General features: G+C 46.3%; 2 protein-coding genes across 5 annotated transcripts in view; both read right to left on the bottom strand.

The window, feature by feature from the left end:
- Positions 1–5,577, bottom strand: part of ebo (exportin ellipsoid body open) — a 40,794-nt gene extending 35,217 nt beyond the window's left edge. The window contains exons 1-2 of one of the 2 annotated variants that reach the window (XM_075701862.1): positions 2,133–5,577; positions 692–800 (exon numbers count right to left, since the gene is read on the bottom strand). The gene's annotated coding sequence lies outside the window, so the exon portion shown is untranslated. The remainder of the gene's footprint in view (positions 1–691; positions 801–2,132) is intronic. The other variant, XM_075701861.1, reaches the window with a different exon arrangement.
- Positions 5,578–5,670: 93 nt separating this feature from the next.
- Positions 5,671–15,957, bottom strand: LOC142590036 (small ribosomal subunit protein uS2-like). Of its 3 annotated transcripts, none has more exons than XM_075701864.1 (7): positions 15,857–15,957; positions 14,461–14,625; positions 13,665–13,864; positions 12,158–12,451; positions 10,153–10,275; positions 8,650–8,841; positions 5,671–6,230 (listed from the first exon to the last, which is right to left on the bottom strand). In XM_075701864.1, the coding sequence occupies exons 2-6, from the start codon at positions 14,591–14,593 to the stop codon at positions 8,650–8,652; spliced, it is 942 nt and encodes a 313-aa protein (XP_075557979.1). In that variant the 5' UTR covers positions 14,594–14,625; positions 15,857–15,957; the 3' UTR covers positions 5,671–6,230. The 3 variants fall into 3 exon arrangements, with proteins under 3 accessions (XP_075557979.1, XP_075557978.1, XP_075557980.1); XM_075701863.1 differs by lacking the exon at positions 15,857–15,957 and adding an exon at positions 15,760–15,814; XM_075701865.1 differs by lacking the exon at positions 15,857–15,957 and adding an exon at positions 15,118–15,216.
- Between the last annotated feature and the right edge of the window lie 541 nt (positions 15,958–16,498).

Genomic DNA, 16,498 nt, shown 5'->3' on the forward strand with positions numbered 1-16,498 from the left:
TTATTGGAAGCTGAGGATGTCCGTATCGGTATTTCAGATGAGGTGTTTGAATTGACATGTAGAAGAGTAGAAAGAAAAGCAAAAAATAGAACTTGGTTAAAACACGCTGGCGGGCTAGTTGGTTAGAATCCATGGTAGAGTGTATAAGCGCGACTGGACGAGGACGAAGAAAGAAACAGATACACAGACACAGCGCTTCGTCTGTGTATCTGTTTCTTTCTTCGTCCTCGTCCAGTCGCGCTTATACACTCTACCATGCAAAAAATAGAAATCAAGATTAAACAACACTCAAGCCCAGATGACCAACAAGAGGTCAAAGAATGTCTATAAGTCTTGACTAGAGTAAATAGTAACAGCAGGGCCTTTGCAGTGTGTATTGTGTCTTCACGTCTGTCTTGAGCCTTAGGAAATCAGTAGTCTGTATATTTATCTACCGTTTATCTGCTAGCCACATGGTGGCATAGAGGCAGCAGCAACACAGGACGTTTGATATCACCAGGTGGCTTGCACTCAAGAGCGAAGCAACAAACTGATTTGACCAAGCCTCATGTAGCCTACACCAAAATGCTACAGTGAAAGCACAATAACATGTCGTGCTGTAATAAGTAAGTGGTGTACTATTGTGCTCAATATGCATTGCAACATGTTATACATCTGCCATTTTTCCATCATCAAGAAAAGTCGTACAAACCTGCCACTATTCCTGTAAACAGGGGTGCTACCAGCAATTGGAATGGCGTTCAGTTCGCCAATTTTTTATACGTTGGCAATGTCATCCAGTCCCAGAGCTCCTTGGGCCCCTGTGTTGCAAGTTATAATGAGTGCAATAGTGAAGTCACTGTCATACTTAAACCGGACACACGTGGTGATTTATGGTGTGGGCGCCTTGAATATGCTAACTTAATGAGTCTTCCTTCAAAAGCATTCTGTTTGCCCTTTTCAGCCAGTGTATGCAGAAGTTAAGCCACTATAGATGTGCCTTTATCGTATGGATCAAGTCTTACGGCGGCTGTACTCAGAATGTGCTTAGTCGTTCTTAGTTGTGTATAAATGTTTCCTACATGTGAACTCTGCATTACTCAAGTGTGCCAAGCATATATGTATTTCCGAGGAACTCTTCTAGTGGATAAAAACACAAAACAATGTAGGTGCATGAGTGCTCCAGTGCGATTTTACTATGCTGAAGTCAGCAAGTTGGTCTATACATTTGTGATTGAGCTAACAGCATGGTCAGAAATGAAGATTAAGACGATTAACACACCACTGTACGACACAGTGCTCGCGGTGTGTTACACAACTTCATCCTTATCACTTCATTTGTTCTACGATTATGTATGGTGTCGTGGAGCTACATACTGGTAGCGGGCACAAGTTCGGTGAGTAGGTGCCAGACTTCTAAGTAAAATGTCGCTGAAGAGACTTGGCAGCAAGGTAGTGTTCGTGTCAAATTCCAGCGTCTACAAGCACAGAATTTTTCAGTGGCCACAGCTCGAAATTAAGTATCCATGTAGAGCCTTCGTGTGCCTATAGCATGCTACAATTTAGCGTACAATAAGTGCATTCATTCGCTATAAACTACAAGTTCAGTGCCCACTTCGAACATGGTCTTATTACATACCTCTCACAAAGTGAGTGTCCTTCTGAGTCAACCACAATGTGCTTTTGCAAATCTCTGAGGGATATGTTTCAGTTCTTTAGGAGATAATTCGCACCACCCTGAATGCACAAGTTCGGCCATTTATCTTCTCCCTACTGATAAATTTAACTATTTAAATAATCCGTTATCGTTATCAAAGAGCACACAACGTTCACTTTGCACACTAATCGGTTTATCTTGCACGCAATCTGGACTCCGCGCAGTGAAAACTGACCGTGAAGGCGTCCTGCTTTCAAAAACCTTGTATATCATAATTTTGAGACCTTCAAATATGTGTCGCACAATTAAAGCTGCGAACGAAGGCGCACAAGCAATACATGGAGTACACGGACAATGCGCTTTCGCGTAGCGGTTCCTTCCGTGCCAGTGACTTTATACAGTTTACGTTCGTAAAACCATCTGTGGTCGATCGCGGTCCGATAACCACTAGCTCGATCAAGCTGAACGCCCACATCAGGTGTTACGAAACGTTTACCTATGCTTCCTGTCCAGGCATGGTGACAGTTGTCGATGGTGTTGCGCCCACAACTTCGCCGAACAAGCACGGTCCCGGGCGCATCAGCAGTCCAAATGTACCGCCATGCCGACTGCCACAAGAACAAGTTTCACTCATAACACAGCCGTGCTTCTCTGTTCTGTACAGAGCGACGTTGGCCGACAAACCAACCGTACCGCACAACGCCACACCTTCGCTGGCACCACGCACGGACACGGCCTGCTCGTAGACGCAACACTGCGTTCCACTGAAGCGAGCATAAACAATGATGCTAAACACGCACTAACGAGATGAATGAATTGCAAATACGAATTACAAACGCCGATTATGTGTGTCCGGCACCCGCCGACTCAGTTCAGCCGACACACACGCACGGCGAGCAAGTTCAGATGTTGCCGAAGTTGCCAAAGGTGGATTTTGAAACTTGGCCCACTGACCACCAAAAAGAAACACGGGTGCTCCACTGGGACGCTGCAGTCGGCAGACCGCGTCGCGCTAATGAACGTGTTCCGCATCATTGCCGGCAAATGGCAGCACCGATTGTAGAGGCGCAAAGGCGGGAAATTTGAACGGGTGAATATGAGGCAACCAAATCGTGCAAAGACCGTGACCACGTTTCGGTAGAAAGTAACGGTGCTCAAACGTCTGTAATACCTCATACCTGTGAGAAAAAAAAATTGGAGTGATTTTCATATTGTGGAAAACAAGTCATGTTCGATAAGCAGGTTCAAAAGATTTAACATCCAGTTTGGATATATATTGTGCAAGTCATGCCAGTTCCACGAGGTAAGATTTTCAATGCATACCTGAACATATATTCTGCAAACTTTATCAATGCGGGGGATATGGAGGTTATCTGGACATGCAACTACATTTTCGTTGCTTACTGGTCTCTCGTTTGGCAATAAAAATGCAACCTTTCAGACATACAACCAAGCAACGTAAAACGAAATGTAAAATTTATACCATGTTGCACGTTAATGTGCCCAGACCATGACACTAGCAAGTATAGCACGGGCTTCTGCTTCCACATGAAATGCATTTAATGCGATGCCGAAATGAAGGATGCTACTTGCGGCATTCGAAACATTACCTGAACTGTGTGCCTATCCAATAGTGCACGCAGCATGTGAATGATCCCAGGGCAAGGTGCCTTGCATCTTCAGCCTGGTGAAGCTTGGCACCTCAGCAGCTAAGAGCACAGCAGTAAAACTGTGACCGACTGTAAACCTCGATACGTTCGATTCGGGCAAGGAGCAGGCAGTGCCAGATGTGGTGCGCCCTGGGCTGCACCCACTCACTTCAAGGTTCAAGGGTGCACTGCACCACAGATACTCCTTCCCTAGGAACCCATGAAATCAAGCACAGGGGTGCAAGGTGCACTGCTGTAGCGTGGAGAATCTAGGGATTGGGTGCAGCTGCAGAGAAACTTGGTTGAATCGAACAGACCTCCAGAGAGAATCGGGAAGCCTTGAAGTGCTGAGACAGCTTTTGCTACAACAGTACTAATTAACGAGCTTGAAACGAGGTATGCTGTGCACGCGAGTTTTTTTTTTTTCTAGTTCTCTGATCTCGTTGCATAGTCTTCGACCCACCTCCTCAGCGTCACTCTTGCCACATGGTGAAGAAGAATGAAAGCTCACACACATAAATGCCACTGGGAATTGAACTCGCACTCCTGCGGCAATATGAAGTTGGGAGCCAGAAGTGTAAACCACTGGTTGCACTGTAGCGAAACAATGCGCAGGGTTTTTTGTGCCACCGACTCTCACAAAGTGGCGATGCCTGTGTACGCATTTTGGAGGCTACGACGGGCAGTACTGTAGCAGACAGAGACATGTGCATCACAAGAGTACTTGGGAAGATGGCAGCAGCCGCCGCTGGAAGATGCCGTCCCATTAAATGTATGCAGAAACAAACGAATTTGATTTTTTTTTTTTTTTGGACCGAGAAGCACAACTTCGCGGTCATCGTTGGTTTATGTATGCAACACTTTCGGTCGGTAGACAGACCTTAAGTAGGAAGATGCTGGTTGAAGCATCTTGTGTAAGAGGGCAAGTCAGAAGATGCCCACACTCCTGTTATCTTGGCCATACTGCCTTGCACATGCCTTCAGTACAAGGCTTTTCCCGTCATGGCTACGTAGCTTTGAAACGTGCTAGTACATTAGTACAGCTGCAAATGTAGAGAGAAAAACAATGGCTGCCCCGATTGCGATTTGTACGAAAGTGACAGCAGCATGGAGTAGTCCAGTTTTCCAGTCCGACATGCGTGTGTCTGGAGATGATGCAGAGCCCAGTATACAGTTATGTTTCTTACATAACAGGCAACACTGTGGGAGGTGTGCAAGTACTAGTGTAGTCATCAAAATACCACATTGCATGTTTCACAGTGCAGTTCTTATTTTGTGACCCCTTCATTACTATTTCGTAAATTACAACTTGTGCACATAAAGTTACGTCAAATCTCTTATTTGTGCACCTTTGAGTGTTCGGTAGTATGCAACATACTGCATTTTGGTCAATAGCACTGTGGTTACCGAAACGCGATGCTCCACTTGTTCGGTGATACAAAGAGATTCAGATTTGTGACACCTCCCACGTAATAATTACGGCACATTTTGAAACAAAATTACGGGACATACATAGAATCACATGATGCATATCTATATTTTTCCATGATAAGTTCTTTTTTCGAGGGGGGGGGGGGAGGCGAAGGTCCGTGAAAGTGGCCAGTGAGAAATGCCTCTTCAACCTTCATAGCCTTACCTGCTATGTGTGAAACAAAGTATATCAATGCAATTTCCTCGTCCTCTTTCTCGGAGACAGTTTCGAAGTTTGCTAGATACCGTATATACTCGTTTAAAACCGGTAACCCCACACCGAAGCGCAATTTTTTTTTTTTTTTAGAGAAGTTTAAGCATTTTGGGCATTCTCGGGTGCATCGCCACCAGGATTGCACTGGAATGCCATTGCAATCTCGGAGGCCACACCCACATGACAATTAATTTCTGCAAGCTGCTATCGGAAGCACTAGTTAATGACCTGCTGATGGCGGCATCATCACCCTATCCAGCCAAATCGTAACGACACAGAATAGATACGGCGTGCTTCAACATCGACAGTGTTGAGGCACTCCAGAGGTTTATCTGCATCGTGCTTTCAGAATCGCTGCAAGGGTGCGTATGGATTTAGAACATGTGGCATTTTTTTTCTTTTTTTTTTTGAGACTGCCGTCAAGAACTTCAAGGTGCGCGATGATTAGCTTTAGGAGGGCTCCGATGAGGCGAGCTCATCAAACGACAAGGGCAACTAAATCATATTCAGCCAATAGTTGTGTTATTCTGCATAGCACTCCGGGTCCTGTCGGAGGCTTCCGTGAGTAGCCGTGAGTCTGCCTCATGCAAGGCCCACACCCTGTAAAAAAAATTCAATAGCAAAAGTGCAGGCCTTACGCGATTAAATACAGTATGCCACGTAATCGTCAACTCATAAAGAAAGTGACAAAAACACCAGGGTATCTCAATGAAAACAGTTCATTTGTCAATGAATAAATAGTTTGTACCCTGCATGATATGTGTGAAAAGACAGTTGGACATGCCTCCCGCCTTTGTTTTAATAACACATTTCCATCTTTGGCAGCAAGTGTGTTGCAAAAGGAGCTTAGATTGGAGGGTTCTCTTGCTTTCATGCACCTGTTTCGGGAGAAACTGGTCCAAAACATTCCTGGTACAAGAGCTTCGCAGTTCACCGGGTAGTATGCGCAGTTCAGCGCACAATGCTCACGCTTTTGGAACAACAGAACTTCGACACAAAAACAATTTTTAAAAAATGACTTAGATGAACACATGCTCACGCTTTTGGGGCAACAGGACCTCTACACAAAAACAAATTAAAAGAAAATGACTTAGATGAACACATGATGAGCACAAAATCTGCTCAAAAGTGCGAGCTCTCCTGGACGACGCTTTCTTTTGGTAACAGATTGTGACTAGCATGACGCAATGTTTAAAAAAGAAACACCATTGTGCGGCAAAATTTGGTTCAGCTTCCAACTTGTTCCCACTGAGATCAGGACCTGCATTTAGAAAAAGAAAAAGCGATTAACAATCATTTAACAGACAAAACGACATTCAGGCCTTGTAATGGTTATCTGGCCACTGTTGCACAATTATAATACATCCCCTTCGGCTGCCGATTAAATATGTCTATTGATGATCGAGTTCCGAGAGAGTTGTACCTTCAGCATCAATAATGAGATGCAGCAGTGCACGAGATTGAACACTGAATTTTTCAGCGAGTTTTGCATTATCTACAAATATAACTCCACAAGACCTGCACTGCTAAAAGTACTGGAGGTGCGGGAATATCATTCCTTTTTAAGCATAATTGTGCGTGAAATGGGCAGCCATGCCAGAGATCACGCCAGTAGAAATCAGTGCTGTAAGAAGCAGAAGAGAACAACCCACATGCTGGCAAACTGTTATCGTAGCAAGTTCACATCTCGCTGATTTTCTCTCAGACTTACTTGGCACATGTAAGCAATTTTTTGGAGAACACTTCTTATTCGAACCGTCTTTGGAAAGCTTTGCATTAAATAAATGCCCCCCCCCCCTCCATGCTTTGCATTATCTCTTCATTCACCGTGTGGCGAGGGTAGCTTAACTCTGCTAAAATAATTGAAAGATAGGCCGCACAAGATTTACAAAAGCTTGTAGTGGCTGTAACAGAAGTACACGGAAACATCTTTGCAAAGGCATGTGACGAGACCACATTCAAAGGGAGTGCTAAACTAAGTTTAGCGAATGAGTGCACTTGCTTATGCTGGATATTAGGCCTACGAAAGCTGTGCATGAATATTTGAGGAGCGGTGGCCACTGAGAACGACTAAGCCTGTTGTAGCCAGTGGCATTTGACATAGGCACTTACTCATTGCCAAGTCTCTTCAACTGCATTTTCCTCAAAGTCTGGCACGTAGTCACTGTACTGGTGCCGAATGCAACTCTATCATTTCAGCTCCCATGACAGCATAGCGTATTTACTCGCATAGTGATCGCACTCGCGTAATGATCGCACCCTGAATTTTGTCGTCAAAATTCAATTTTTTTCCTTTCCCGTGTAATGAACGCACTCCGAACTTGCCACAGCGATATGTTGTGTGCCAAGCCTAGCTAATGATGACTGCGCTTACCATCTGTCGAATGCTGTCGAATGCTACGTGAACGACTCTTCCAAGACATACCAAGAGGTCTGCACGCGCCGAACATTCTTAAGCAGATGCCCCATTTCATTCCCTTCATCACTTCCCGCACTTCCATGAAAAGGAAGCTACAACCAAACTTGTCTTGGCTTTATTATTTGTAGGCTTTATAACGGTTGTGGCCAACAACAAGAACAAAAAAAAGGTGCTTTTCGATTCTTTTCGTCTGCACTCATGGGCACGCAACAAATCTCGAGCGGCAACGATAGTAGCCATGTTTACACTGGTACATTTGAAGCGTACCCTACTCATACAACAACGCTTGTAACACAGCTAAGATATTCGCCCATCCATAGCAGAAGCGTGCTGTATTAAGATAATAGTGAAGACAAATGCCGCAGTTTCCGCAGCGTGCCCGCCATGGGTTTCTGTCACTGGCAGCTAAGCGCGCCCCTCTCTGTTTCTGTCCCGTCAAAGTGGTCATGGCTACGTTATTGCCACAAACTAGCCGATAGTAACAATATTATTCATTACTGATACAGAAGAAACTGTTTCAATGTGCGTGATGTACTCACGAGAAGAAAAAAAATCATGTTCGGCGTGTTCGGCTTGCGCCGCCGGCCACCATTTTTGTTTTGGTGTCCTGCACTGTTACAGCGGCAGCCGCCTATTTGTTGACCTGTTGTCATCCTGCAGCAAATGTGGGATGAAAAAATTTTTTTCTTCTTGCGGGAAATTTAACCCATGTAATGATTGCACCCTTGAATTTGCGTCAATTTTTTTTTTTTTTACAAAGAAGTGTGATCATTATGCGAGTAAATATGGTAAATAATTTTTGAACAAACAGCACAGTGAGGAAAAAGCTATGCAAGACACTACAAGCACTGTGCTGTTTTTACAGCGAAGCTGTTTATGGCTAGGTTCTGGTGGATCTCGTCTCCGTGGGCATAGACCAACAATTTTTCGTACGCGAGCCGATCCCGAAGATAGTACAATGCCGGGCCGACCCGCCGCAGAGGTGAAGCTGGCATTAAGCACTCTCCATACGTGGGCCGATCCCAATGATAGTGCGGGTAGAGGTGCAGTTCACCAATGAGGGGTCACCCTTCATCACAGAGTGGAAGGGCCCTGAATTTTATCTTTCATCTTTCTTTTTTTCATGCTGTTATTTCAGTCATGAATCTATACCAAGCTACTTGCTTCATCATAGTGAAAGCACTGGATGCACTTGTGCAATCCCAAACCCCGGGGAAGGTGCAAACAAAGCTTCGCCTCAAGACGATGCACTGTTCCTCACTCAGTTCCAGTTGGTGTCACTGCCAGCCCCCCACTCGGCGCCAGTCCCACTAGCCGGAGCAGGTGGCGCAGCGGACCAGTCTTCAATTGCAGCTGCCGACCAGTCTTCGGCTACCACGGGTGGCGGTGGCACGACCACAGGCGCTGCCGTCACGGTAGCTGGGAAGGTTGTCACGTCGGCAGCAGCAGACCACTGGACCATGGGGAGACAAACGCAGCCTTACGAGAGAGCAGCAAGCAATCAACCAATAGGCTTCGAAATGCTTTTTTAGTGACCCCGCTGCAAAATGCCACATCGCAGTGACTGCGCCGAAGGACACATATGCTGCCACGAGTGGGAGCCAAGAACCTAGCTCTCTTTATTGAGCAAACTTGTGCCCAGAATAGCAAGAACCACTGAAATCACAACAGTAGGGAGGGTGTGGGGGAGAGCACAGTCTGAACCTGCAAGTCGAATCTATTCACTTTACATATACAGTGTAATCTTGATAATCTTGATAAACAGAAATCGTTTAAATGGAACTGCCTCTTGAACGAAATATCATCCTCACGGTTGGTGGGTTTTGTATTGATGCAATTGGATTCAGCTTTGTCCCTCAGTAAATGGAACTTCTGATACACAGAAACAATTTCCCTGATCCCTTGAGGTTCTGTTTAAAGAGAATCCACTGTGTGTCCCATCATACATTCCAGAGTAACCCCTAATGCTCAAAATACTAAATTAGGTGGGTGAGTGGTAATGGTAGCCAGTAAGGCATCGAACCTTCGCTCTTGGCTCGGGTTTGTCGAAAAAAGCGGTCGACCGGAGTGCGAAATTTTGTTCAAAATATAGAATGCACAGATATTGGAGTTCGAATTTGCAAGAATTTTTTTCCCATTCAAGCACATGGACTTTGCAGGGACCATTAGAGAAGTGCGGATTATTGGTCAATTCTAATTACGAAATTTCGAATTACCAAGATTTGACTAATTCCTATCGCAATAAAAACAAAAGGCTAAACATCACAGCCGCCACCACTCACCATGAGCAGCTGTAGTGAGCGCTATTTTGTTGTCTAATACTATTTGAAGAGGAAAGCATTGCGAACGCAAAGAAAAGAACAACATGAATGAAAGTAGTAAGGACGACTACTGTTCACCTGTTTCATTTGTGCATTAGTAGCCTAATGGAAAATGGATGCGCACATGTTCTACGATGCGACGCGCATGCCATTGGGTCAAAACGTTACTCCACACCGGCACGAGGGATGCCTGCGCGCAATTATGGCTGGATGGTTAGAGCATCGGGCTGACGCGCTAGAGGACCAATGCTCGACCCCACCAATGAACACGTACATCTTTTCATTTTCTGTGCGTGGGACCTGTTTGGCAAGACTAACAACAGCAGCCACGGTCAGTGAAGTCCTGGTGGGCTTGCAAAGAAAGTTTCAATTGAAGAGGAAGGAACCCCGCACTGTATAAGAGGAAATGCATAGAATCACTGTGAGGAGGAGCAGCCACTCACATCTGCGACATCAGGCTGCGCTCCGGTGATGTCTCCTCCGCCCCACTGCTCGGTCGGGTACTCGACAGTCTCCTTGAGGCCCCGCTCGGGCAAAGCTTGCTGGGCCTGCTCCTCTTTCTCGGCCTGGAGAGAGACAACGCCAGCAGGGGCCATCAGAAAAGCAGGAGATAAAGTGCACAGGGCGCTGACAAGGTTGCACTGCACACAGTGTAATAACAGAAGATTTCAGTAGAAGCTGCACCCATTAAATTACACTGCGCCAGCTCTCTGTACCTTTGTGCTCCCGAACAAGATTCCTGAGAGGAGTTCACCTCCAGCTAATGTCACAGAAGTGAGGGAACTTAATCAACCGACGCATCAATAGCAATGGACAGCGGCGTATTTGTCGCTGTATTCTTAGGTTGTTACCAACCACGGGCAACCAACACTGAAACTATACAATCAAACTAACAATATACAGTAATAGGGAACCACAGATCGCAAAATACTACAGTCATCTCTGGTGTCCCCCAGGGATCAGTGCTGGGACCACTCCTTTTTCTGATATTTATAAATGATCTTCCTAATGCCATATCATCTTGTATCCGCCTCTTCGCAGACGATTGTGTCCTTTACCGCCGCATATCTACTCCCGATGATCAGGCTCTGCTTCAACGCGACTTAAATCTCATAGAAACCTGGTGTGCGACATGGCTTATGCAACTGAACATTTCCAAATGTAAGTTCATGTATGTATCAAGAAAGCGAAATAACCTCAGCTATCCGTATTCATTAAATTCTACACCACTCTCTGAAACAGAATCATACAGGTATCTTGGAATCATCGTGAACAACAAACTAACATGGTCTGAGCACATTGCAAAACTTTGTACAGATGCTTCTAAGTTGCTTGGGTTTATCAGACGATCCCTCGCTTTTTCACCCCGTTCTGTCCGTCAACTCGCCTACGTAACATTCATCCGTTCGAAACTCGAATATGCCTCGGCGATCTGGAATCCCCATCAGAACTATCTAATCGATCAGCTTGAAGCCATCCAAAATCGCGCGGCCCGTTTTATCACATCGCAGTATGACAGACGACACAGTATAACTCTTATCAAGGCATCCCTTTATCTTCAACCCCTGGCACTTCGGCGTAAAATTTCACAGCTTTGCCTATTTCACAAATTATACTATACCTTCCCGCAGCTAAGAAATTCTGTATTACACCCGCCGCTTCGCACCTCACGCCGTCTTTTCAACTCCTTAAGTTTGCAGCGCATACATGGCTCCACAAACTCATTTAATAAATCTTTTTTACCTAGCTCCATTACATTGTGGAATGACTTACCCGATTCCATAGTTACTGAAATAGAACCTAATAAATTCAGGCACTTATTAACAGCACATTTCAAGAGCTGAGCTATTTTGCCGTGTTTTTGAATGTGTATGCGTGTTTTGTTTTGTTTCCAAGTTGTTCTTGAGCCGCTGTGTCTATCTTAGTGTTGATGCTTCTAATGTTAATGTCGAACATGAATCCTGAACTTTGTGTTGCTTTTTTGTTGTTACCGACCATTGTATATGTAACGACTGCTCCCCCCCCTTATGTAATGCCCTAAGCCAAGGGCCTTTAAGGGTAAATAAATGATGATGATGATGACGACGATGATGATGATGATGATGAACTTTGCATGCCAACAGCAACGCCATAACACACAGCCTAGGAGTCAGATGGAAACAGCTTTTTGTAGGACAGACTGCGGTCTCACCGCTCACGTTGAGCCATGCATGTCCCACGTCTGATCTGACTGGGCACTGGTGTGCTAGAATGTATAGTAGCACACATGCTGCTCGGAATGTGCGTGCCTTTGGACAGACCATGGGTGCAGTTTGTCTGGCGGCACTTAGCATTTGAATTTCTTTTTAATTCCCTTGGGATCATCCCGACAGTAGATAGGCTGGGAGACCTGGCCAAACCAACCTGCCTCAACGAACACACGCAAAGCGCCAGTGAACAAACACTCGCCTCCTCGGGATCGCGGTAGAAGAACAGGTCAACCATGATCTCCCAGGGGATGTCGCGCAGGATGGATCCGCGCATGCGGAGCACCTCTCGCGTCAGCATCCACCAGAGCAGTCCGATGGAGTGCTGGCTCTTGTTGTTGCATGGGATGGCGATGTCCACGTAGCGCAGGCTGGCATCCGTGTTGCAGAAGGCTATCACCGGCAGGTTGACGTACGACGCCTCCGTGACGGGCTGGTGGTCCGCCCGCGGGTCGCACACGACCAGCAGCCGCGGCTCGCGGAATGCAGCTTGGATCTGTGTGCACCAGGAAGAGGTTTTGGCGATCAGCCGTTGGAAAACATGTGCCAGTAACTTGCCATAGCATGGCTGCAGCACACATCACGACAACTTGAAGTGAACACAATGCGGTGCCGATATCTGATGGTGCTTTCTGGTGAGAGTACATGACACTGCTAGTAAAGGGCTCTTAACTAGCTTGCACCAGTCCATGCAGCAACACAGAGGCCAGTGCCATCTCTGAAAGGAAGACGTCTGGAGCCGTTGCCAAGTGTTGCTGTTCAACAAGTGGAAAGCACCTATGTGCACTGCTGCTTGGTGGCATGGGAATTGAAGAAACATGTCTATCGCATGCAAGTAGCATTAGAAATGCTCATGCCCATTACAAATGACCACTTTTGACTCAACTAGTGGACTGTCAGACACTTGGAATAAATAGTTGTCCATTAGACAAAGTTCACTCAAGATTCTGTCAGCCAACGCAACTTTGCTAACCCTTCTTTGTGTCACTTCAAGCTCATCATTACCAGTGTCACCTGAAGCAAAAGCAGTCTGAAGTCTATCTGGAATGCAGCAGGGACCTCAGGGCATGTCAATCACAGTGGACAACCATCGCAAACTAGAACGGCCTACCGATTAAGGACTCTGCAAAAGCTGTATTCAACAACGAGGCAATTTGCAATTTGAGCTTGTGGATTGCCTATCACGGGGTCACACATGGCCCATTCCTGCAGCGCTCATTCGGTTTCTGCGAAGCTTTTTACAATATGGCTCAAAGCCAAATCACCGTTGCAATTTTCAGAAGGCAATACCTAGACATTAGTGGCAAAATGCCTGGCAGTAACCATCTTCAATTCACTTCACTCATTAAATTGAAACACATGCAACAAACAAGTGGCTTGGGCTGTTAGGTCCGCAGTTGCGAAGTAAAGCGTGCAGTGTTCCAGCATGTTTGCACCACTGTCCATTCATTTAGGAGTGAAAGTAGGATTAGGTTGTATGCATCGTCTGCTTTCTTCCGCTTCCGTGTGAATGGCAGCATTTCTGGCTGCGAAGTGGTTCAATGTACGTCATATGTCACGTGACTGGCTTGTCCCCCCCCCATGATCACGTCCATTGCGTGAATCTAGCTGAACTAGCAGTGCAGTTTAAAACCACCTCCGCTACTGCAACGTAGGAAACAAAGCCACCAAAGGCTCTCCCCTAAGGTCGCCAGCCGAGCTTGACATACCTGGTTAGTGAAGGTTCCAGGTGTGAAGCGGCCAGCAATAGGTGTGGCACCTGTGAAGCTCGCAAACTTGAGCACCGCCCGCTGTCCATATGGACGCGACGAGATGGCGCACACCTCGGCAGGATTCTCAATGGCCACGATGGCACGGGCAGCCAGTAGCAATTTCTCCCAAGTCTTCTTAATGTTTATTAGATGTATGCCTGCAACGAATGCCACATGACCGTGCACATTAAAGGCCAACTGCAACAACACAACACTTCGGCTATATTGGTAATAAACAAGCAGCATATGCTAATAAAGCAATCTTGGCAATGCTACAGTGCTGGTCATTGCCTAATTTTTATTGCCTAATAATGGTGCTCCTCTTGACGCCTTTGCAAGGGCCCTTCTCCCACCAAACTTCACTCTCATGTGACACAACCCTCAGCATGGTTTTATTTCACGTTTATTTTCTCCCAACAAAAGTTTACTTTTAGTACTCAAAACAGTTGGACCATATAGCCGTCACGGCCAGTGCCAGGTCCATGGAACGAAATGCACATTTTAATTACACCTCGGCTACAGGAATAAGAATTGTGATAATCACATCATAATTATTCCACAATAAGTGTCGTAGGACATCGCCGGAGATAAGCTGGCAATGGTTGGACTAAAGCGGGCCCCATTTTCACCGTACTATCGTTGCATCAAAACAGCGGCAATGCCGCGCATGCTTACTATGGTCACTACGATAAGAAAGCCTTAAGGTAGCCTATCGAAGGCACCATGGCTTCGACTGAAAGCGACAGCACCTCACCGTCGGAACGTCGTTTGAAGCAGTACTCCTTCATTTGGAAATCTAGGTTCGTTGTGCCAATATGAGTCTTGGCCGCCAGGAATCGCCTCACATCGTCCTCCTTGAGGGCCAGCACACTGGTACCTCCAGACATTGTGCCAAATGGCGGACAGCAGTGACAACACGCTGAAATGCAAGAAGTCATGCCATGCGACTCAGCATAGAGACACGCACGGCTCCCGAATATATGCGCAAATGCAATCGTCACACCACTTTATTATCAATCGCCTTTGCACGCTGTTTTTAATGAATGTCCCAGTTTGACTAGTGCCAAGGCTCTGCCAAAAAATGCCCTTCCCTGATTAACTGCTAAGTACGACAACGCTTGGCGTTACTACATAAGCGCCAAATCACTTTCGAACATCAGTACAGCTACACGTGGGTTCAAATGTAGCAGCTATCAAAGGCAAAAACCCTGCACTGCGTCGCGAAGAGACTGACAACTTTAAAGTTCCAAACGACGATATACCCGATATACGAAATGCCCAGGCGATACAGATTCAATATAACTTCCCGATTGATGATACCGCGAGAGTGAGGCATTCGGCTACGAACACCCGAGACAACGAAGCCACTCAACACCCACGCGCGACGCTGCAATGTGTGTAAGTCGCTTACGGTTATCGCAGCTTTCGCTTTCTGAATTTCACTATGCGAAGCTCCTGTACAGAAGGCTGAGTTAATTCCGTCAGATGTAGTTACTGTCTTTGTTTCTCGTTCGCCGATAAGGTTGATGGCTCACGAGCGGTGAGCTACAAGGACAAGGTAGTTCCACAAGACGCCACAGCAACCATGCGCGTGCGTTCGAACACTCACGTCACTACGACGCACATCGTATATTGTCACCTTTAGAAGCGTTCGGACGCTACGTGCTTTTGACAGCTTAAAACCGAAGGGGCCGCTGGGGATACTTGTAGGCCGTAAACGACAAACGATACGAGGTGTCTATGCAGAAGACGCCGTCGATAGAAGACCGTTTTCATTTGCACGGCACGAGCTCCGACGACTTGCATGTCACGTTACCAGTTCTGCTGGTCCGACCAGCCAGGCGGCTTCTCAACGACCATTGCTCAGACAACTACCTCAATTATCGTTTCGCAAGTGAATCCGGAAAAGGCAAAACGTGAACAGGTAAATGAGCAACAAAACAAAGGTACATCGCCTGCGTCTTGTTTACAAGCGTCGAACGCCGGCAAGCTGTCAAAAGTTCCATAGCGAGATATTAATCTCGGTATGCAGAGCGCGCGCACGCACACTTACTGCGTACAAGCTGATTATTTCTGCCGTAACGAAGACCCATTCGCGCGTCGGCGATACACACAGCTGTATTAATAATAGAAGTTATCGGGACACTTACGAGACACTTCTACTTGAGACAGGATCACGGCGGTCACGTTGCTGTAGGAATCGTTAGCGCTCTGGCGCCGCCTGGCAGGAAGCCACGCCAACCCACCAACAAAGTCAAAGCCTTCTGTATTTTACTGCAGCCAATGGCCTGCTGCGGCTTATATTCGCATTGCGATTTCTTATGGATCGTCAAAAAAATCCTTTAGAGCCTGCAGATGGCATATGAAGCCTGTAAGTGTAACATCATACGATGTACTAACAAGAAGCACGACTATCCTCGGCCAATGCCTCCTTTGCCTCGGCGCATGTAACGTTCAACTTCAACCGAGCAACAGGTGTCCTCTACCTTAAAGCAAAAATTATCTAGGGACCACGCACGTGCTTTAATCCACCCCATGACAAAATACTGTGAATGCGAACTAATATCACGATAGGCCGAGCAAAATAAAATGTTAGCACATTACTCGTGAAGCGACGTAAGTCATGAATTGTCTTGCTGACAACTAAATAAGCAGGTGCGGTACCGCAGGTTGCGCAAAGGAAACAATCGCAATCGAGCTCGATCGAAAGTGCGCCGTGCGACACCCGAGTGTCCTTCCACGGACTGATTTAATTTTCTTCAACTGCATGCTTTACCAGCTTTCACGGCAGG

This window comes from Dermacentor variabilis, chromosome 8 (assembly GCF_050947875.1).
Source record: "Dermacentor variabilis isolate Ectoservices chromosome 8, ASM5094787v1, whole genome shotgun sequence".
Taxonomy (NCBI): Eukaryota; Metazoa; Arthropoda; class Arachnida; order Ixodida; family Ixodidae; genus Dermacentor; species Dermacentor variabilis.

Coding starts and splice junctions, on each gene's coding strand:
- LOC142590036 (XM_075701863.1), bottom strand. CDS start 15,799: ATGGGTCTTCGTTACGGCAGAAATAATCAGCTTGTACGCA. Junction 12,452..13,664: donor CTGGAACCTTCACTAACCAG/GTATGTCAAGCT, acceptor TGGTGCACACAG/ATCCAAGCTGCATTCCGCGA. Junction 10,276..12,157: donor TCTACCGCGATCCCGAGGAG/GCGAGTGTTTGT, acceptor GTCTCTCTCCAG/GCCGAGAAAGAGGAGCAGGC.